Source organism: Anolis carolinensis, chromosome 4 (assembly GCF_035594765.1).
Source record: "Anolis carolinensis isolate JA03-04 chromosome 4, rAnoCar3.1.pri, whole genome shotgun sequence".
Lineage (NCBI taxonomy): Eukaryota > Metazoa > Chordata > Lepidosauria > Squamata > Dactyloidae > Anolis > Anolis carolinensis.
Window position 1 is genome coordinate 247,750,347 of NC_085844.1, and position 22,506 is coordinate 247,772,852.

General features: G+C 42.3%; 2 protein-coding genes across 5 annotated transcripts in view; one reads left to right on the forward strand and one right to left on the reverse strand.

Annotated features, from left to right (window-relative positions):
• Positions 1-13,275, reverse strand: part of LOC103280815 (tyrosine-protein phosphatase non-receptor type substrate 1) — a 33,932-nt gene extending 20,657 nt beyond the window's left edge. For all 4 annotated transcript variants that reach the window (XM_008120954.3, XM_008120952.3, XM_008120957.3 and 1 more), the window contains exon 1: positions 12,498-13,275. In XM_008120954.3, coding sequence (XP_008119161.2) covers positions 12,498-12,567 — 70 coding nt within the window. In that variant the 5' untranslated portion in view covers positions 12,568-13,275. The remainder of the gene's footprint in view (positions 1-12,497) is intronic.
• A 3,304-nt stretch (positions 13,276-16,579) lies between these two features.
• LOC100555627 (signal-regulatory protein beta-2) overlaps positions 16,580-22,506 on the forward strand; it is a 36,653-nt gene continuing 30,726 nt past the window's right edge. The window contains exon 1 of the mRNA XM_062979103.1: positions 16,580-17,023. The gene's annotated coding sequence lies outside the window, so the exon portion shown is untranslated. The remainder of the gene's footprint in view (positions 17,024-22,506) is intronic.

Sequence of the window (22,506 nt, forward strand, 5' to 3'; positions counted from 1 at the left end):
TGGCAGCAGCCAAGGAGATATCAACACTAGAATAATACCAGTCGGATAACACTTTCATTGTTATGGCACTATTTAATGGAAATCTGAGACTTGTTTGAATAGTTAGAATGTGAACTACTGCTCCTTAACAGAGAATTTGAAATCCCTCACCAAACTATATATCCCAGATTTCCATTGGATGGAGCCATGTCACTTAAACTGGTTTTTAAATGACGCTTGTGAAGTGTAAACAATATAATGGTAGAGTTGGAAGAGACCTCGTGGGCCATGCAGTCCAACCCCATTCTGCTGAGAAGCAGGAAAATCTCATTCAAAGCACCCCCAACAGATGGCCTCTGTTTAAAAGTCTTCAAAAAAGGCTTCAAAAAAGGAGCCTCCACCACACTCTGGGGCAGAGAGTTCCACTGCTGAACAGCTCTCTCACACAGTGAGGAAGTTCTTCCTAATGTTCAGGTGGAATCTCCTTTCCTATAGTTTGAAGCCATTGTTCCATCATTTCCTAGTCTCCAGGGAAACATAAAACAAGCTTGCTCCCTCCTCCCTATGACTTCCCCTCACATCTTGATCCATGGCCCTCATCATGTCCCCTCTCAGCCTTCTCTTCTGCAGGCTAAACATGCCCAGCTCTTTGAGCCGCTCCTCATAGGGCTTATTCTCCAGACCCTTGATCCTTTTAATTGCCCTCCTCTGGACACATTCCAGCTTGTCAACATTTCCCTTCAATTGCAATGCTCAGCATTGGACACAGTAATGCACCACTAATCCCATACACCTATTTTTCCCATCTCTTCTTTTTAAAAATATTTAGATTCGTTTACCCCCCCCCCCTTTAAAAAACAAACATATTGAAAAGTATTACGAAAAAGCGCATTTCCCTTATTTAACTAGCACTTAAGGTCGGCACAAGAAGGTAAGGAAACAAGGGCCAATCAAGGGAAATGTTTGGACGTAAATCAAATGAATTTAACCACACAATAAACTAAAACATTAAATATTAAGTCTCAGTGCAACAACATACACAGAATTGGGAGAATGGGATGAAGAGGGTCACTTGGACTGAAAATAAACTTCAGTTAGGAAAATCAGGAAGGAAAAAGTCTTTTGGAAGCAAATAAAAGGGAAAAAAGACAGCACAGAATTGGGAATAAATGCACTAAAGTCCCCTTTTAAATCCCAAACTGAGAATTTTGGGAGTTGAAGCCCAAAACACCGGGAAAGACCAAGTTTGCCCGTGCTTGATCTATACCCATGGCCACTTTTCTTTCTAAGGTAAAGGCAAAGATTTTCCCCTGACGTTAAGTCCAGTTGTGTCCAACTCTGGGGGTTGGTGCTCATCTCCATTTTTAAGCCACAGAGCTGGCTTTGTCCATAGACACCTCCAAGGTCATGTAGCCGGCATAACTGGATAGAGTGCTGTTACCTTCCCGTCAGAGTGGTACCTATTTATCTACTCACATTTGCATGTTTTTGAACTGCTAGGTTGGCAGAAGTTGGGGCCAACAGCGGGAGCTCACCCCACTCCCTGGATTCAAACCTGGCAACCATTCATACCATTCATAACAGTAGCAAAATTACAATTATGGAGTAGCAACAGAAATAATTTTATGGTTGGGGGTTCACTACAAACATAAGGAACTGTATTAACCACTGCCCTAAAGGAATTATGTTTTCTTTAAAGACACAGTTGATTTTTCTTATGCTTACTTTCACTGTTAGGAACTAATTGGGATGGAATGAGCAAGGATACCTCATTCCAGCTGGCTTTATCTTGATCTTTACATCCGAACATTGGTTTGAAACTTTCTGAGATATTTTCAACAACTTATTTGGTTGTTAGCCATCTAAACTTGGGCACAACTCTATCATTTATTCTTTTACAAATTCATCTTCTGTCTCTAGTTTCGAACTATTTTGCTACACTGTTTTGTTTACACGGCCATTGTTTTTACACAATTCTACACACATTTTCTTTAGCCTTTACAGCCGAGATCTCTCTTATATTGATTAAATCCATCCTTAAGTTGCATACGGGCAAACCAGTTGAGATCTTTGTCTTCCTTAAGTAGTATCTCTCTTGATTGAAACTCCGAGCTGTCTTGTTTGAAATGTAAAAGGTCATCATAAAACAACTAGCTCCAATTTTTGCCCATTCTTTCCTGAAAAAGACATTTTGTGATGAAGTAGCTAATATTATCTTAGGAAAAAAGTCTGTGTTTGTATTTATACCAAACTGCATCCCTTCCAGTTCTAAGAAGCTATGAATTTTAAGCTAAACACGAATCTACAATGTGATGTTGTAGCCCAAAAAGCTGATGTGATTCTAGGCTACATTAATAGGACTATAGTATCCTATTAATACAGTAGTACAACCCTATTCAGCTTTGGCCGATCTTATTTTGAATATGATATTCAACTCTGGGCATCAAAGATCAAGAATCCTACAAAAAGATGGAAGAGAGAGAATAAAATAGTCAAAGATCTAGAAACCAAGCCGTATGAGGAATAGCTTAGTGATCCGGATATATTTAGCATGAAGAACACTCAGAGGTGGTACAATAGCTATCTTTAAAAATCTGTAAGGATGTCATGTGAAAAGATGGGATGGCCTTGTTTTCTGCTGCTCCAGAGACTAGAACATGAAACTGCGGATTGAAATGACAAGAAAAGATATTCTATCTCAAGAACAATGTTGCTATAAGAGCTGTTCAACAGTGGAACAGACCGCCTTGGAAGGTAGGGAAATCTCCTTTGTTTTGAAGGATTTTAAACAGATATTGGATGGGCATCTTTTAGAAGTGATTTAGTTGTGTGTTCCTGCAGAGATTCAGGGTGGGATTAGATGGGCTTTGGGGTTCCTTCCCACAGTAAGATGTGATGGTTCAATGAAATCAGCACCATAAAAGTGAGGATCAACAGCAGGAGAAGACATCTGGCTAATGTGTTGCCATGGCTTCCTGCTAGAGGAATTCTGTGCTAGTTGGATCTTCAAGCCTTATTCAGGAAAGTTCTTGATATATTATTCTTCTCTGGTGCTTTTCTCACTACATTATATGTGTCCTTTTGAACACCTTCAGGTATTCATTAGATGTGAGAAGAATCTTGTGTTGGAGATATCCCCCATAAGCAGCCTTGGGGCAGAGACCAGGAACTTGCAAAGTTAAATGTTGAATGTCTGAGACTTTTACGCCACGCGGGGATGAAGCCTGTTCTTTTCCTTGAGCTATTGTCTGGCTCTTCTGACAGTTCAAAAGAATGGCGTGTTCGGATGTGTGTTTTTATGATTCAACAACATACTTTTTTTCCTATGCTCTCCCTTTGTCTTCTATTGCATGATGGGAGATTTAGTTGAAGCAAAAACTCACCCAAAAGGATGTCTCGAGTCAAACGTACAACCACAGAGGAATCAAAACCTCAATTTGTTTCCACCACTCTCTTCTCACAACACAACATCCTTTCATGTCTTTTTCATGTCCAGGTTCTTTTCTTCTGCTTCATGCACAAATAAATTCCAACATAACAAGATAAAAAGAACCTTATTGGATAGCACCAAAGTTTTGTGTTTTGGTCCAAAAGTGAGGGGCCAGGAGTTGGATCGGAGCCATTCATTCATGTTTCTAGCAACTGATACACAGGGGCATACCACTCTATCCTTGTGTCTAAGTCTAAGGATTTTGTTAAAAACCTAGGTTGACTTATGCAGGGGTCAATGTAAATAATGCACCTTAACTTTTACAAAAAGTGAACCAACTCCTTCTCTGAGTAGAGTGCTGAAAGGAAAGAGATTCTGCCATCCCCCGAGAAGCTAGAAGAAGCGTTGGCCCTTCTACTTTTTCACAGCAGTGCTCCTTCCTCTCTGGAGAATTGCAATGGAATTACCTCTTCTTGCAATATTATGGTTTCTGGAGATGGAGAGAGAAGTGCAAAGTTATGCATACAAAGGGGTTCACTTCCCATATGTGATGTAGAATTTCACCCCAAAGCTCAGAGATCTCCAATGCCTGCCTTCCTTTCCATCTGCTTACTACCCCAGCCCTTTGCCTCCTGCCCTACAACACACTTACAGCCAGACCTCTACATAAGCAAGTTTCACTTTTGAAGGCTTGATTATTTATGGATTTCCTTAATACTTCTTTCTGGGAATCTCTAGGACTCTAGGGTCAACCCCTGCCAAAAGTGGACCACTGAGTTCTGTTAGATGACCTTCTCTGTGCATTTGCAGTGCAAATTGTTGAAGTGGGAATGATTGTATATAGAGTTGTTTAAATGTAATTGAGTTATAATGTTGCAATGTGAGCTGGAGATTGCATCATGCCCTGTCTGCTGTCCACTATGTGTAAAGAGTTAACTGTGTATTGCATCAGACAGCAGAGGTGGTTATAAATAGCTCTCTGTGTTATCTGTTCTGCTCTCTGCTCTCTACTTCTTTGCACTCTGTCTGTATATATCGTCTTGAGAGTTTCCGTTTGTTAGTAAACTTTTTGTAGATAGCCAAACAGGTTACAGCCTCTTTATTGGTGCCAGTGATTCTTCGTTGATCTTCCGCTGCATGTGTGTTTATCCAAACCGCGCGCTCTGACAGTGGTTATGGGTCCAGCACACTTCCGCTGCGCTCTGACACAAATCTATGGTAAACTTCTGGCAAAAGTTTGCCATGGAGTCACAGTGGAAGGCTAGAGATTCCTAGTGAGGTGTTTACTCAAATACAAAAACATTTTTAATTTGTGGTTATAAGGGTCTTGTGCCACATGGCCTTGGAAGCGTCTTCAGACAACGCCGGCTCTTCGGCTTAGAAAAGGAAATGAGCACCACCCTCAGAGTCGGGCACAACTAGACTTAATGTTAAGGGGAAACCTTTACTTTTACTTAAGGGTCTTGTGTTCTTAACACAAGCAAATGCAGAACAATAAATGTGGAGAGATAACTGTAAATCCACACGGCATGGCAGGGGGTTGGACTAGATGGCCCATGTGGTTTCTTCCAACTCTATTATTCTATGATTATATGATTCTAATGCAAACATTGCTACAGATGTTAAACAGCTGGAAGAATGATAGAATAATATCATTCAGTCTAAGTGTTATGGTTGAGCCTTCGGGCTCCGATAATAGAAGAAGGAGTCATAAGACTCCTCGAGAGTCAGACTCTTTCGAGGAGCGTGAAAGAAAACGGCTCCGGGATTTGTTTACAGACCCGACAGATGAGGAATCATTTGAGGGTTTTTCTCAGGGTTTGGAGGAAGAGATGGCCAGCTCGGAGGAGGATGACATGGAATGGACTCGCGTGAGGGAGGATTTGGGTGTTGGGAAAACAGGCAATGAAAGTATGGGAGGTGAGTGGCGGGTTGCAGGATCAGACCCATGGACTGGCTGGAGGGATGGAGCGGGATCCACAGCTGGGGATGCTGTGGGGCGTAGTCAAAGGTGCTTAAGCTCTGATGAGGATGATGATGTTGGGGCGTCTGGAATTGGGATGGTAGCTGACAGCGATGATGAGCTTGAACTGGGATAAAATGGGGTTTGGGATCAATGTCTAATTGCGTTGGGCAAGGTAATCTGGACGGACGCTTGGGCTCTTGTTGGGGAACTTCCTGAAGACGGGTGTGATTCGTTGCTGGATACGTAAGTTTACCAAAGACACTGGGCATCGACGGCGGGAGGAACTGTGCGGGGTTTTTCTCTGTGCAACTTGTGTTTAATCTCAATAGCTTTGACCTCCGTCGTCTTTTTGACGGGCAATACCTACTTACTGGATTGACGCTGGACTGATTGACTTCGATTCCGGATTATCCCTTCTGCTGGCTATCGGTGAGACCCTTGGATTTCTGGACGACTACGCTTGGCTATGGACCTCTGGACCGGATTGGGACCCTGCTGACTGCCGTTACCCTGACCGCTGTGCTTGGACCTGGATTTCGTTGGCCGCTGAACCTCAAACTGAATCTTGACTACGACCACGCTTTCGTCCGCTGCAGGAAGGGATAAACAAGCCTGGTTTATTCCCCTGCTGTTTCTGAGTAGCAGAGAGGAATCTGCCACCAGTCTGTTGTTTACATTCTGACTCCTGTTGATCCTCTTTTGTTTGCATTGTTTGCCAGGCTGAAGTAAGCACTTTGATTTAATCCGGATTATACTTCTGTTTAACCCGGTTTATTCCTTTGAACCGTTTAAGCTCAAACTGAGCTGTTTTTTGTTATTTATCACACTGAAGTCAAGTGTTTGCCCTGTTCTTTGTTTCCTACGGGCGTTTTTAGTTCTGTAACCTCAATAAACTGAGTTTTGTTTTACTTGCTGGCGTTCTGTCTATGACACCAACCCCCTTCTACCATGCAGAGAAAGCACAATCAAAGCACTCCAAACAGATGATCATCAAGTTTCTGCATTGAAACTGCCAGAGAAGGAGACTCCATTGGACTCCAAGGCAGCAGATTCCACTGTTGCACAGCTCTTACCATCAGGATTTTTTCCCTCCTAATGTTTAAGTGGAATCTTGCCTTTTCAAATTGATATCCTTTTAAGTGTTTAAAAAAATAACTCTCGTGTCTCCACACAACCCTCTGTTTTCCAAGCTAAATGTATAATCCTCATAGGGATTCATGACTCTTTGATCATTTTGGCTGCCTTTCGTTGGTCGCCTTATTAATCCTTCTTGAATGGTGCTGTCCAGAATTGGACATAGCGATATTCTAGATGAGGTCTGACCAGATGAGAACAGAGTGGAGCTATGACGTCCCTTGATCTAAGCACTATACTCATATTGATGTAGCCTAGAATCGCATTGGCCTTTTTAGCTGCTGCATCACACTTTTGCCTCATGCTGAGCTTGTGGTCCGCTACCCACTTCATCACATTTACTAAATTCCGTCAAGTCCTACACTTAAAATCTGGTAATCCACTGTGTTCATCACATTAGGTTATGTTCAAGTGTAGGATAGAGCATTTTTCCACATGACTCTTAGATCCCTTTCACACGGACTGTTTTCTAGTCAGGCATTACCCATCCTGTATCTTCAAATTTCATTTTTTCTGCCTAGATAAAGTACCTTACGTATCTCCCTTTTGACATTCATTTTTGCTAGTTTTGGCTCAGCTCTCTAGCCTGTGAAGGTCCTTTTGGATCCTGACCCTATCTTCTGGGATCTTAGCTCTCCTTTTCAATTTGGAGTCATTTGCAAATTTGATAAGCATGTCTTCTTTTCTGTTGCCCAAGATCTTGAATAGCATTGGGCCCAGGGCAAAACCTTGTACCGCCCCACTGGTTGCTTTTCTTCAAGTTGAAGATAGGAAGGAAGAGAAGGAAGAAGCAAGGTGGTTTATGTTTGGAGACTGTTCTCTGCTTTCTGCCCAGTTCTATGTCTCCGTGATTTCATTCCTCTTCCTTTATCTCTCTCTGTCTCTCTGAAGAATTGCAAGATAAGAAACAGTTGCTTTCTCACTTCAGCCTTCCTATTCCCAAGGGTGCAGATTGCCAGGAGAGAATGCAAGAGCTGCATGTGTGAAACCCTACACACTCCCTGCCTGAGATTTTGGATTTTGACTCCGAATCCCCCACCTCTGAGCAGCCAGTTTCTCCCTTGCCTTCCGCCTCTGCACTCCTAGACTTTGTTCCTGCCTACACTACAGCACAGTTACACCTACACAATTCACCAAATGGGAATCTAGGCTTCCCAAGTATTTTATCTGCTTCTTATTTTTCGCATCGAGTGTTCCCGCTTTGAGCAAAGCAGCTTCTTTCCCCACGTCTCCAGCTACTCCTGCGTGTGTTGCTTCTTCCTCCTCGGAAGAAAGAAGGGGGCGGCGCACGTGTCGGAGCTGGTGGTGTTCTCTATGCATCAAACAAGGAACTTTGCCCTCGTTTAAAGGATGATGAAAATGACTTGCAAATTGGTTGCATACTTCTCTGCCTATCGCAAGTTGTTAGTAAGCGCACAGAGCATGTGAGGGGAACATATGTGGGAGAGGAAAACGCAAGGCAGACAGTGATGGATTATTATGGATGCTTAACCCCAAGACCCATAACCATGCACATTAATGAGTATTAATCATGTGCACTTCAAAAACACTCTAGATCAGGGTGGGCCACCCAGGTGTATTGGCTTGGGTGCATCTGCACTGTAAGATTAATGCAATTTGACTCCACTTTAACTGTCATGCTCAATGCTATGTAATCATGGGAAGTGCAGTTTTACAAGGTCTTTGGCCGTCTCCGCCCAAAGGTGCTAGTGCATGACCAAACTACAAATCACAAGATTTGGTAGCATTGAACCATGGCAGCCTATAACTCTGGAGACCAAGATTCAAATCTGTGCTCAGCTGTGAAATCTTCTCTCAGCCTTAGAAGAAGGCAAAGGCAAAGCTGCTATGGCAAAATCTTGGTAGGGTCACTCACCATAGGACAAAAACAACTCAGAGGCACACAACAACAACATAATAGACATAATAGGCAGAACCACACAAGTGTTTTCTATCCTTGTGACCCTCAAAAGGTGCAAAGACTGCTAAACAATACTATTGGTGAATACATAACGTGGGGACCCAAACTTTAAATTCAATTTAATTATATTCTAATTATTGTAGTTTTTAATTGTATTGTGTTTTTTAAATGCCATACATTGCCTTGAGTTGCGTGCTTGGAAAAAGGCAAAATATTAAACAAACAAGCAAATAAAATGTCAAGTTATGAAATAGCGCATGTGTGAAACCAGCTTTCTCTCTTCAACTTCAAGCCCTTCTTGCAAAGAAACCTGCCTGCCTGCCTAGCTATAGCTGACATATCATTTAACTCACTTTTTTCTTGTGTCTTTAACTATTAATTGAAGCATTTCCTCAACATTTTCCATCACGGCTTTTGATGTCTCATACCTCTGTGTATCAGTTGCACAAGTCTTGAATGTGCTAGTTTTCAGAACATAAAAGTGCTAATTTCGAACCGCAGTAGTCTTTAACAACACAAATGTGTCAGTCTTTAAAGTTTATGGTGTCACAATTTTTTCTTCTTATTTCCGTATTTCACTGATCTCCCACTGAAGTCAGTAGGACTTCAAAACACTTCACAGTGACTTAATGATGAGTACTAACAAAGCTTGCAAGATGACTTTTTGGGACTGCAGGAGTTGCTCGCTAATGGGAAGGTGATGGAAAATGTCATCTTCATTGTTCCCCAGTAGACAGTTGGATAGACCACTTTTGCTTGATGTGGCTGCTGGCTGTTAAGGTGGACTTGTGAATCTTGTAACCCTAGCAGAATGTCTTGATGCAGTCCCAATGGCTGGTGAGAAAAGACTGGAAATGCCATCTTCCTTGTGCCCCAGTCAGAAGCTGAATAGAGCTCCTTGTCTTAATATCACTGCTGGATTTTAAGGTGGGCTTATGAGGACTGTTGCAATCAGAAGCAGGATCCCTATATAATTCCTTGTGCAGTCTCATTCACTTGTGGAAGGGGACTGGAAATGTCCTCCTATTTGTGCCAATTGACAATGGAACTCCTCCATGGGTCAGCTGTTAAGGTGGGCTTGTGAGGCTGTGACAATCGGAAGTAGGATCCCTATCATAATTCCTTTTTGCAGTCTCAGTGGCTGGTGAGAGAGGACTGGAAATGCCATCTTCCTTGTATTCCAGTCAGCAGCTGGATAAGTTCTTTGTTTTGATATGAGTGCTGACTTTTAAGATGGGCTTGTGAGGACTGTTGCAATCAGAAGCAGGATCCCTATCATAATTCCTTGTGCAGCCACATTCACTTGTGAGAGAGAGCTGGAAATGTCCTTCCTTGTGCCCCAATTGGCAACTTAACAGACTTCCTTTTCTCCATGTGGCTGATAGCTGTTAAGGTGGGCTTGTGAGTTACATGACAATCAGAATCAGGACCCCATCACAATTCCTTGTTGCAGCCTCAATGGCTGGTGAGAGAGGGCTGTAAATGCCATCATCCTTGTTCCCCAGTCAGCAGCTGAATAGGGCTCTTTATCTTGATATGATGCTGGCTTTTAAGATGGGCTTGTGAGACTGTCATAATCAGAAGCAGGATCCCTGTAATGATTCCTTGCTGCAGGTGGGAGAGGGCTGGGAATTTGCTCCAATTAGCAAGTGAACAGAATTCCTTTTCTCCATGGGTGGGCTTGTGAGGCTGTGACAATCAGAAGCAGGATCCCTATCATAATTCCTTGCTGTAGCCTTGTTCAGTGATGAGAGAGAGCTTAAAATATCTATCCATATGTTCCAGTTGGTAACTGAACAGACTTTCTTTTCTCCATGCAGTTGCTGGCAGTTGCAGTGGGCTTGTGAGGGCTGTGACAATCAGAAGCAGGATCCCTATCACAATTCCTTGATGCAACCTCACTCAGTGGTGAGAAGAAACTGGAAATATTCTCCTCCTTGTGCCCCAGTCAGCAGATAAACAGACTTCCTTCTATCTATAAAACTGCTGGGTATTAAATAGTGGGCTTGAGGGAAACATTTACAATCAAAATCATCCTTCTGAGTTTATGATCATGTAGACCAACTTAATACAGAGCAGATATGGATCCTTAACACTCTCTAGGGGCTTCTATAGGCCAGCCAAAATCCCGAACTGGACTAGAAATCCAACCGACATCCATGGACTTCCAGTTTGTAATACCAGGTAAAATCACTAACTGGTTTTACCCTGCATTAATAGAAGTCAGGGAATGCACCAAAGCTTCTCCAAAGCACCTAAGCAGATCCACAGTTGATGTGGACAGATGGGAACAATTCAAATTTCATTGTCCACATAATCAGTGATGCCATCCTCTGTTCCCAGTGTTCTGTGACACAGGAAACAAGGTATGGAGCTGTCTGTCAATGTGCCAGTTGAACACAGACCTCTGAAAATCCTATAGCCATCGACACAACCTGGCAAAAGGAGGAGGAGGATTGATAACTCTGTGGATAGCTGCCACAGCAACAGACCACACCAAAGGTAAGGATGGCCATTCAGTGGAGCTGAACCAGGTTTGGCCTGACTGGACAGTCTGGACTCTTATCTCACCCTAGCACCGGGACAGAAGCAGGCAGTCTAGCGATCCTCAGGTCAAAAATAATGCTATTTTGGACCAATCTCAGATTTATGTGGCATGTCCAGGTCCATTTCCTTCCACTTACGCCCCCCCCCCCCCCCAATAACAAATTCATAACTGCAATACAGAATACCAATAATAAAGGTGGCAACATTGAGCCCCTTCCATCATCGGCTAAATGCCACCCTATAAAGGCCACAGCACATGTCTCCATACTATTTCATGCCATTTTCCTCATGCCAATCACAAACCCCAACAAAACAAACGGTATGAGATGGCTACTAAAAAAAAGTCATTCCTATTTATTTATTTATTTATTTACAGTATTTATATTCCGCCCTTCTCATCCCAAAGGGGACTCAGGGTGGATTACAATGAACACATATATGGCAAACATTCAATGGCAACAGACAAATAACATATATAGACAGACACAGAGGCATTTATCTTTTTTTTTCCAGCTTCACGATTCCGGCCACAGGGGGAGCTGTTGCCTCACTGTCCACTAGTGGCTGTACTTCCTCATTCCTTTCCTCATGTTTTGCTGGCAGTTTTTTAATGATGTTGTAAATTAGTTAAATTATCCTCCTGCATAAAGCGTATCTAAATTTCCCTACTTGACAGGTGCAACTGTCTTTGGGGGCTGCATAGGTCAACAGCAAGCCAGGCTATTTAATGGTCGGGGGCTTAACCCGACCTGGGCTTCGAACTCATGACCTCTCGGTCAGTAGTGATTTTTTGCAGCTGGTTACTAGCCAGCTGCGCCACAGCCCGGCACAGCTGATATTTGCCCCAAATTAGAGGATCATTTTACAGCTAAAACAGGACTCCTTGAGACAGAAGTGGTTTGCATAAAGTTCTCAGTGTGAAAGAAGACAGTCAGAGCTGTTAGACAGTGGAATATGCTGCCTTAGAGTGTGATGGACTCTCCTTCTAGAAGGTTTTTAAACAGGCTGGATGGTCATCTGTTGAGAGGGCTTGGGTTGTGTCTTATTGCCTGGCAGGATGGGGTTGAACTAGATGACCTTTGGGATCTCTTCTAACTCTATGATTCTATCATTCTAAGATTGCAGTGATTTGAATGTTGGACTATGGCTTGAAAGACCAGGGTTTGGATCTTCGCTCAGCCATTAAATCCTTTGGCAAGTCACACTTTCTCAGCCTCAGAGGGAGGCAAAGGCAAACCCACTCTGAAAAAATCTTGTCAAGAAAACCCCATGATAGACTTGTTTAAGGGTCACCATAAGTCGGAAATGATTCTATGATTAAATCTTAAGGCAGTGGGGGAAATGAAGCCATCCTCATATCAGCAGCCCAAAATATCAACGGATGGAGAAGGAAGTAGCAAAGAAGGCCGCATGTTCCAGAAAATTGTGTGATTGTTTATCTGGATCCTTGACTGTTTTATTGCAAGCCCCACTGATTTAATTTTAAGACATTCCTGTTGTAATCTCCGGCTCGTACTCACCTGTAGCTCTGTTTGCAAACGGATTTGCCAGAATGAGAAAGAGACCCCAGAGCGAGCCATTGAGAGTCATTGGAGAGGCCGCTGGTGCAGCTCTGAAGCCCCCAAGTCCTGGAGCCCCTTAAAGGCAGACCGCTCGATTATTGCATCTCGTGATGCGACTCATAAAACCAGCCAGCTATATTATCCAACAGTTCCGTTGAAGGCCTTTCCATCGTCGGCTTGCCATCCGGGTCCACCCCAGAAAAGACAAATGGGAAGTCACAACAGGAAATTGAGCCAAGCCGGATTTTGACATCATTAATTCACTCTCTGCTGTGTTGTTATGATGTGGAAGAGGGGGAAAAGAAACGCCTTTTGAGCTAATGAGTACCAATTTCATTTAATGCTCAGTGGAGTTTGTTTAGTATGGCTTTTGGCAACAGGCACAATGCAGAGAAGGGTGTGTGGCAGTGCATAGGAATGTATTATTGAAGGCTAGAATCATTGGGTTGCATGGACAGTATGGTCATGTGGCAGCAGCATTCTTTCCTGACGTTTCACCTGTCTCTGTGGCTAATGGCATCTTCAGACGTCTGCTGGAAGTGAGGCAAGTAAAGTGTAAATACAGTAGAGTCTCACCTATCCAACATAAATGGGCCGGCAGAATGTTGGATAAGCGAATATGTTGGATAATAAGGAGGGATCAAGGAAAAGCCTATTAAACATCAAATTAGGTTATGATTTTACAAATTAAGCACCAAAACATCATGTTAGACAACAAATTTGACAGAAAAAGTAGTTCAATACACAGTAATGGTATGTAATAATTAATGTATTTACGAATTTAGCACCAAAATATCATGATGTATTGAAAACATTGACTACAAAAATGCGTTGGATAATCCAGAACGTTGGATAAGCGAGTGGTGGATAAGTGAGACTCTACTGTACATCTATATAATGTCCAGGGTGGGTGGTAACCAGTATTAAAAAAACACCAGAATCAAGACAATAAATAAAGACCACCACTCAGAAACAGGAGAACTCCAGACAGCAAACAATCAAATGCAATTAACACCTCTCAAACAGAGGATGCCTCCAAGGAAAAACAGACAGGCCATCTTTTTCATTCTGGACCAGAATGAAGAAGGCGGGGCTAGGAAGACATCTTTCCACCATGTCTCCTGTATCAATTTAACAATATAATAATATATAATACTCATATTATACTATACTAATATTATAATATATTGTATATACATATAATATTGATAATAATATTATGATGTAATACAGTGTAATAATAATAATACACTATTATAATTGTATATTTATATTACATGCAATATTACTAATAATATTGCAATATTATTATAGTCATATAGTAAAAAGGTAAAGGTTTCCCCTGACGTTAATTCTAGTTGTGTCCGACTCTGGGGGTTGGTGCTCATCTCCATTTCTAAGCCGAAGAGCAGGCGTTGTCCGTAGACACCTCCAAGGTCATGTGGCCAGCATGACTGCATGGAACACCGTTACCTTCCCGCCGGAGCGGTACCTATTGATCTACTCACATTTGCATGTTTTTAAACTGCTAGGTTGGCAGAAGCTGGAGCTAACAGCGGGCGCTCACTCCGCTCCCCGGGCTTGAACCTGGGACCTTTCAGTCTGCAAGTTCAGCAGCTCAGCACTTTAACACACTGAGCCACTGGAGGCTCCATATAATGCTCATATAGTGCTTATATTATGCTATACTACTAATATCATATATTATATGTATATATAATTTGTAAGCCACCCTGAGTCCCCTTCGGGGTGAGAAGGGTGGGATATAAATGTCGCTAATAAATAAATAAATCATAGAATCATAGAATAGTAGAGTTGGAAGAGAACTCATGGGCCATCTAGTCCAACCCCCTGCCAAGAAGCAGGAAATCGCATTCAAAGCACCCCCGACAGATGGCCATCCAGCCTCTGTTTAAAAGCCTCCAAAGAAGGAGCCTCCATCACAGTCCGGGGAAGAGAGTTCCACTGCTGAACAGCCCTCACAGTGAGGAAGTTCTTCCTGATGTTCAGGTGGAATCTCCTTTCCTGTAGTTTGAAGCCATTGTTCCGTGTCCTAGTCTGCAGGGCAGCAGAAAACAAGCTTGCTCCCTCCTCCCTATGGCTTCCCCTCACATATTTGTACATGGCTATCATGTCTCCTCTCAGCCTTCTCTTCTGCAGGCTAAACATGCCCAGTTCTTTAGCCTAAATATATACATACATAATCTTTATGCCAAAAGAACCTCTAAAGATGCCATTAGCCATAGATGCAAGCAAAACGTTAAGAGAGAATGCTATGGAACATGGTCATACAGCTAAAAAATCTCACAGCAAAGCAGTGCATAGGAATGGTGGTTTGTTGGACTGAATGGCCCCAAACCTCCATCTGCCATGCTGACTAGTGGATGGAAGGGGTTTTAGTTTTTTAAAAACTTGGCATTATACTAAAAGTCCTTTGACCAGTAGCTGACCACTGGGAGTGCATCTGGTGTTGCTCTAAGAAGATCTTCCATTGTGCATTTGGCAGGGCTCAGGCCGCATTGTAAAAGGTGGTCTGTGGTTTGCTCTTCTCCGTACTCTCATGTCATGGACTCCACTTTGTGGCCCCATTTTTTAAGGTTAGCTTTGCATCTCATGGTCCCAGAGCGCAGTCTGTTCAGCGCCTTCCAAGTGGCCCAGTCTTTTGTGTGCCCACGGCGGAGTCTCACATCTGGCTGAGGTTTTTTAGCCTGCCACTGCAACCCATTGGTGCAACAGTCATAAAAGCCTCAAACCACTGAAATCTATCCTAGAATAAGCAGGGCAAGGCTGAAGACATTCACCTGCAGTGCCCAATAGACCCACAAGAGGGACCCTAAATACTATTTTCCCTCCAAGATCAGCTTGCTTTGACTAAGCAAATGTTCTCTTTTTCTCAATATTGGTCCCTCCCTAACTACTGTAACCCTCTTTCTGAAGTAGTGTATGTGTACCTATAGGTGAGCGGGTAGTACAGTAGCATCTCACTTATCCAAGCTAAACGGGCCGGCAGAACCTTGGATAAGCGAATATCTTGGATAATAAGGAGGGATTAAGGAAAAGCCCATTAAACATCAAATTAAGTTATGATTTTACAAATTAAGCACCAAAACATCATGTTATACAACAAATTTGACAGACAAAGTAGTTCAATACGCAGTAATGGGGCTGGGCTGTGGCGCAGGCTGTTGAGCAGCCTGCTGCAATAAATCACTCTGACCATGAGGTCATGAGTTCGAGGCCAGCCTGTGGCGGGGTGAGCACCCATCAATTAAAAATTAAAAATAGCCCCTGCTCGCTGCTGACCTAGCATCCTGAAAGATTGTTGCATCTATCAAGTAGGAAATAAGGTACCACTTATAAAAGTGGGGAGGCAAGTTTAACTAATTTACGACCTGGAATGAGGAAGTGCCGTCAGAGTGGATGATGAAGCAGCTGCTCCCCCCTGTGGCCAGAATCGAACATCCCCTCAGGAGAAGGTTAAATTGCCTCTGCATCTGTCTCTGTCTCTGTTTGATGTGTTTATGGTCATTGAATGTTTGCCCTATGTGTGTATAATGTGATCCGCCCTGAGTCCCCTTTGGGTGAGAAGGGCGGAATATAAATACTGTAAATAAATAAATAAATAATGTTATGTTGTAATTACTGTATTTACGAATTTAGCACCAAAATATCACGATATATTGAAAACATTGACTACAAAAATGCCTTGGATAATCCAGAACCTTGGATAAGCGAGTCTTGGATAAGTGAGACTCTACTGTATTTAGCTGTGTAGTTTGGGTAGTTTTATATATCTAAAACGCTTGGGTGTGATTTGTTTTGTATCTTCTTTGAATACACTTATTTTAAATATCAAAGAAGACAATGGGACAGTTAGTAGCATCAAAAAGCTATAACTGCAATGCAGATGCACCTTAAGTCCAATTTAATTATTTTGGATCATTGTGAAGTCGGATATGAAAGGGAAGGAGGCTTTCTTAGTCATCTGTAGAGAATTACTGGGAAGTGTGATTTGTAAGAGGAAGCAGTGGATGCAAAAGAAAAAGAAGAGAGAGAACAATATAATACAAAGAAAGCCTCTTCTTGTCTTCTGCAGCTGGAGTGGGAATTGCTCAGAGGAAGGAGAGAAAGGGGGCATTTGGCACTGGCAGCCCCTCCGAAGGCTGCATTAAGCTTTTTCAACAAGGTTGGTTCATCTTCTTGGACTTTCAGCTGGGATTCCCAGATGAGCGACTGACATGTAGCGAGATAGTCTTCTCATTGATGGCAGCAGTGACCTGCAGTAATATGTGTCTTGGGAGAGAAGCCGTGTGTGGCTTCCTGCCGTTTGCAAGACATGATGGTTTTCCAAACGAAGAGGACGGCACGTGTTTCCACTCAGGTCCTTTTAATACCTTCGCCGATGACATTGCATTATCTCCAAGGGCAGTATAACTCACCTTGAGCTTCCTTCTGGCATTCCCCATGACATTTCTTCATTCCTGGTAAGTATCACAGGATAAATTGGGTTAACTGGGTTCGTTCAGTTTAACCCAAGTTTAAAAAATTCAGGGGATGCCCAGGGATTTGCCCGACACTGTCCAGTGACCTTATAACTTCAGTGCAAGATGAGGCAGATCGCGTTCAGACCAGTCTGCTGTTCATACGGGTCTCTCTCATTCATTCCCTTTTGCTTGCACTCACCAAGGTTTTAATGATGTGTGGAGAGTCAGCATGGCAAAAAGGTTTGTGTGTTGGACTGGGACTCCAACGATCCATAGTTCAATCCTTACTCAGCCCTGGAATCCCACTAAGTATCAGAGAGAAGCCATGGCAAACCTCATAGTATCATAGTCTCATACAGTTGGAGGAGACACCAAAGGCCATCCAGTCCAACCCTATTCTGCCGTGCAAGAGGACACAATCCAAACCCTCCCAACAGATGACCATCAGACTCTGTTAAAAACACATATCATAGAATCCTAGAGTTGGAAGAGACCCCATTGAGTGCAACCTCATTCTGCAACATATCAAGATACCATCAGAGCCTTCCTGACAGATGGCCATCCAGCCTCTGCTTAAAAAACTTCAGAGAAGGAGGCACTACTGGACTCACAAGCAGCAGATTTATTTATTTATTTATTATTTACAGCATTTATATTCCGCCCTTCTCACCCCGAAGGGGACTCAGGGCGGATCACATTACACATATGGGCAAACATTCAATGCCTTTTAACATAGAACAAAGACAAACAAACATAGGCTCCGAGCCGGGCCTCGAACCCATGACCTCCTGGTGAGAGTGATTCATTGCAGTGATTGATTGCAGCTGCCCTCCAGCCTGCGCCACAGCCTGAGCCACATTCAACTATTGAATACCTCTGATCACCAGGAAGCTGTCCTGAATACTTTTTAAAAGGTTCTTTTTATCGCAATTTTCAGTGTGAGAGGGTCTATCAACATTTTTACACAATGATATTAGACATACAGATATACAGATTATATGTAACTACATTGGATTCCACAAACAACCTACAGTTACATTGGCTAACAAACAAACAAAGGGGGTTTACATCTTTACTAAGCATTCACATTAACATGTAAATGCTCATCCTCATGCATACATCACCATTTCTCCATTCTTCTGCCGTGAAGAACACCTGTTAGGCCAGACTGCTCACTTGCAAATCTGCCAACACACCAAAGCTTCTAAAACGCCAAAATGCGTAATTTCCCTAAGAACAATGCCAAGGATCAGATCTGTGTTTTCCCTACAGCAGAAACAGACTCCCTGAAACGTAAAATGACTCCAGAACGTCAGCCTTGTGTTGACTTCCTTCTTAACATAAGGAATTTCCTTAACTTAAAAGAGCCATTGTCTCTGATTAATGTAAACACGTTGTTTTCCCCCAAAAGTTCATCAAGTCAGGAAATGTTGACAGATGTAAACAGATGTAAACATTTCTCTTATTTATTTGTTTGTTTGTTTATTTACAGTATTTATATTCTGCTCTTTTCACCCCGAAAGGGACTCAGGGTGGATTACAATGCAGATATACATGACAAACATTCAATGCCATTATGAGACATACAACATATAGACAGACAATAGAGGCAATTTAACATTTTTCAGCTTCCAGCTTCATGAGGGTATGCTCAATTCCGGCCACAGGGGGAGCTGCCACTTTATCATCTACTATGACACCGAGTCCTTTTTGATGTTAGTACTTCCTCATTGCTCTTTGCACACTGGCAGTTTTATGGTGTCATAAATTAGCTTCCCTGCATTAAACGGTACCTAGATTCTCTAAGAGCTGCAACTATTTTCGAGCTGCTTAGGTGGGCAGCAAGCTAGGCTATTAATGGTCGGGAGCTTAACCCCGACCCAGGCTTAGAACCAATGACCTCTCGGCCAGTAGTGATTTATTGCTGCTGGCTACTAACCAGCTGCGCCACAGCCCAGTCTTATCACTGTCACAGTTCTTATCACAGGTCAGCAACTTTTAATTACAGTTCAGCAAGCAGGTAGTTAGTCATTGCAGGCCTTAATCTTTTAGAATGGTGTCCAAAACTATTAGCTCTCATTCATTCATTCCTTTCATCTAGTTCATTCATACCCATACATATCAAATCCACATTTATCTGCACATCATATTTTCATGACAAAGATAGGCAGCATCTCTTTTTCTGCACTTTGATTCCATGGCTCCAAAGTGTCCTACTCTCTTGAGCAGAAGAAAAAATGTTTTCCCACTCTTCAGTGTGACATCTTTTTCCCTTATTTTAACATGGCTTTCATATCCCCTTCTCTCAACCTTCTCTCCTCCAAGCTAAACATCCCCAGGGGAGTTCATGATTGGTTTCCAAAGTTTTGCCCATACTGGTTGCCCTTCTCTAGACATCTTCCAGCTTACCATATCCTTCTTGAATTATGGTACCTGAACTGGGCAAAGTGTTATTCCAAGTGAAGCCTGATCAAAGCAGAAGAGATTGGGACTATGACTTATTTCAATCTAAACACTATGCTTCTATGGATGCAGCCTTGAATCACTTTGGAGATCTAACCAACAAAAGAAGGTGAACCTATGACCATAGCTTTGGCTTGTCAACCTTGATATACATACCAGCAACCACTCCAAACAGATTAGGTTAAGCTTAAGACAGCTCCTTCAGATTGGCTTGCCGGATTGAAAACTGGAGATAGTTCACTGTGTAGAAGCAGGTCTAGGTGAATAACCCATGGTTTTAGAAAATTATCAGCTACGCATATAACATGAATGAATATTGTGCTAAGATTGGAGCCCCATCCCCAAGACATCTCATTATGTGCATATATACAAATACAAATCTTTCAAAATCTAAATAATTTTTCCAAAATTAGCATTAAGGGTTAGGAAGATGGTGAATGAAGGCTGGTCTGATAAACCTTCAGTATTGTGTTGCAGCAATGTGTCCGCAATAGAGATTGAGCCACTTCTCATAGAGCTTGGCTTCTAAACCTTTGATCATTTTGAAATAAATCTTGCCAATAAAACCCTAGCACAGATTCACTGTAGTTCAGAGTAACACAAGACCATCAACAGCCTATCCTTTTTAGTTATACCTATTTCCACTTCTGAAAGCTGCCTTGATTTCCAGGGTTGGGGAAAAAGTGGGATGGTGAATGAGGATTTTGGTGCTGAAAGGCTCTTCTTCTTTCTGCATCACTGGCTCTTTCATGGAGCAGAGTTGAAGACATCTTCAGTTCTCAGCACGAAATGGCAAGGAAAGCCTCAAAGCTCAAAATGCAAAAGGGCAACTCTTTCCTGCCTTCCTTCTTCCCGCTTAGGAAAGTTTACAATTTGAATCGCAAATTGGGCAAGGTAGCTAATTAGCACATGCATTCATTCCGTATTTCCTCCCCGGTGAGACAGAGCAGGGACCATGTCTTCTGAGACCTGCCTCCCATCTCCCCAGTTCCTAAGCACTTTTATTCAAACTAATTAACCCATTTAAACATCAACAACAAAAATCTCATAGCCAATTAATTGGTGGCAACTTTGGGTCAATAGAGATATTATTAATTGCTTCGCTAACAGAGAGCTGGAGATTTTCAAAGTTTCCAGAGACAATCTCTCCCTCATTCTCTCCTGGTTGCATACACAAAGACACACACAGAGGGAACAAAGTACTATAAGCTCCATTGGTCACTTAGATGCAGAAAGGTATGACAGGATGATTACTTTCTGGTTTTTTAAAATGGCAATTTTGAGTGCTGTTAGTCCTTCTGTGTCCATGGGTTCTGCACCCAACCAACTATGGCTCAAAATATTCAGACCAGAACAATATTTCCAAAAAGTACAGTGTTGTAGATCAGCCAGAGGCTGATGGTTTAACTGAGGATTTAGAGAGGATTGTGGACTTTCATGTGGCACAAAGTGATGGACTCTCAACTCTGAGAAATTCAGGTCTGGGAAATGATGGTTCTCCCTGTGAAAAAACTGGCCCAGAAAGTGCAGGACCTCAAAGCCAGGCCAAGGAGTCAGAAGTAGCAATAGTAGATAAGGATTCAAGTGAAGAGATGAACAATAAGGAGGGTTCTCAGGAGAAGCCACTTGTAGCTACAGAGATCAACAAAAATCTTCATTTACAAATCAGAGCTGAAAATAGAGTACTCCGGGCTGAGAGATTACATGGGAAAGTTGGGGAGAAAATTCAAGGGAGACGTAATGCTTTCATGGGTGGCTATCAAACAACAAGTTGTTTACTTTAAGGGCAGTTCAGGCTGTTGTGGTAATCTCTGAGCGGTTAGACTCAATTTAACCCTCTCTGGGGGAGATTCCACCAAAAATCAGCAGAGTAGCAAACGCAAAAGCAAAAGCTTTCAAATGCAACAGTTACTTACACGGGGTGAGCAAAGAGAAGCCTTTGACCATTTAGGATTGCAATGGACTGCAGAGTCTCAATAAAAGTTCAAAAAGGTATTTATTCAGGTAAAAAGAACTCCATTGTAGATAGAAAGGCTTGGGAGCTATCTAGTCTACTCTAGACTGGTTTCTAAGGAAAAATAAGAAAGGAAGAATAACAAGCATCTAAATAGTTACATCTTGCCAGGAGAGATGACGAGATGCTGCTTGTTAGCTAGAAGAACAAAAGGAGAAGAGAGTGAACCAAAATGGTTCCAACCTCATGATCCAGTTTATTGGGGCCATAAAAGACATTCTGACCAATGAGAAGTTAGTGTCCCTAAAGATTCAGATTTCTACTAACTTCAAAGTAAGGGATATGACATAAACAGGATAGAGTGAAACACAGTAAAGCCTGTCTGGGCATACATTGGAAACAGGGAAAGGATTCCCTCAATCTGACTCTATCATCTATGTAACTACATTTAGACTTGAGTAGTCCAGGGTGATTCCCAACACAGACAACACTGTGTTAGAGTGAGAAGCTAAGCCTGAGTTCTCTTGTTCTTGGTTCAAGTCAAGCCTTGGATTTGGATTTTAATATCCTGGAAGTTTTCTTTGTTCCTGATCATGTATTCCTGTCCAAGTTTTTACTAGTTATACCTTCTTGCTTGTGGACTTATGCTATAGTTGCAATTTCTGACAGTTCCTGGATTTTGTCACCTCTGGAACAGCATGAGACAATTGGATTATTGTTTAGTTATCACTTGTTGCTGAACCTTTTTGGATCATATATCTTTTTTCCTTATTTCTGCATTTTTGTCTGCTTTTGATGTGCTTTTACAATAACCTGTTTGCTTATATTCCTGGACTCTTGTTTGGTGGTCATAGGTGTTTCCAGGTCTGGAGTGCAATACACACTTTGATTTTACCAAGTGCTAAGCATTTCATGGACACACCTTGCTATTGCCTTCTGCCATTTCTGTAAGACTGAAAATAGTACTGGGGCTGGGCAGTTCCTCTAGCCAAAGTGACTATTTCTTGTTCAGTTTCAGGGCTCATCCAAGCTCCATGCCTCACCTGAAAGGATATAATAGGACTGA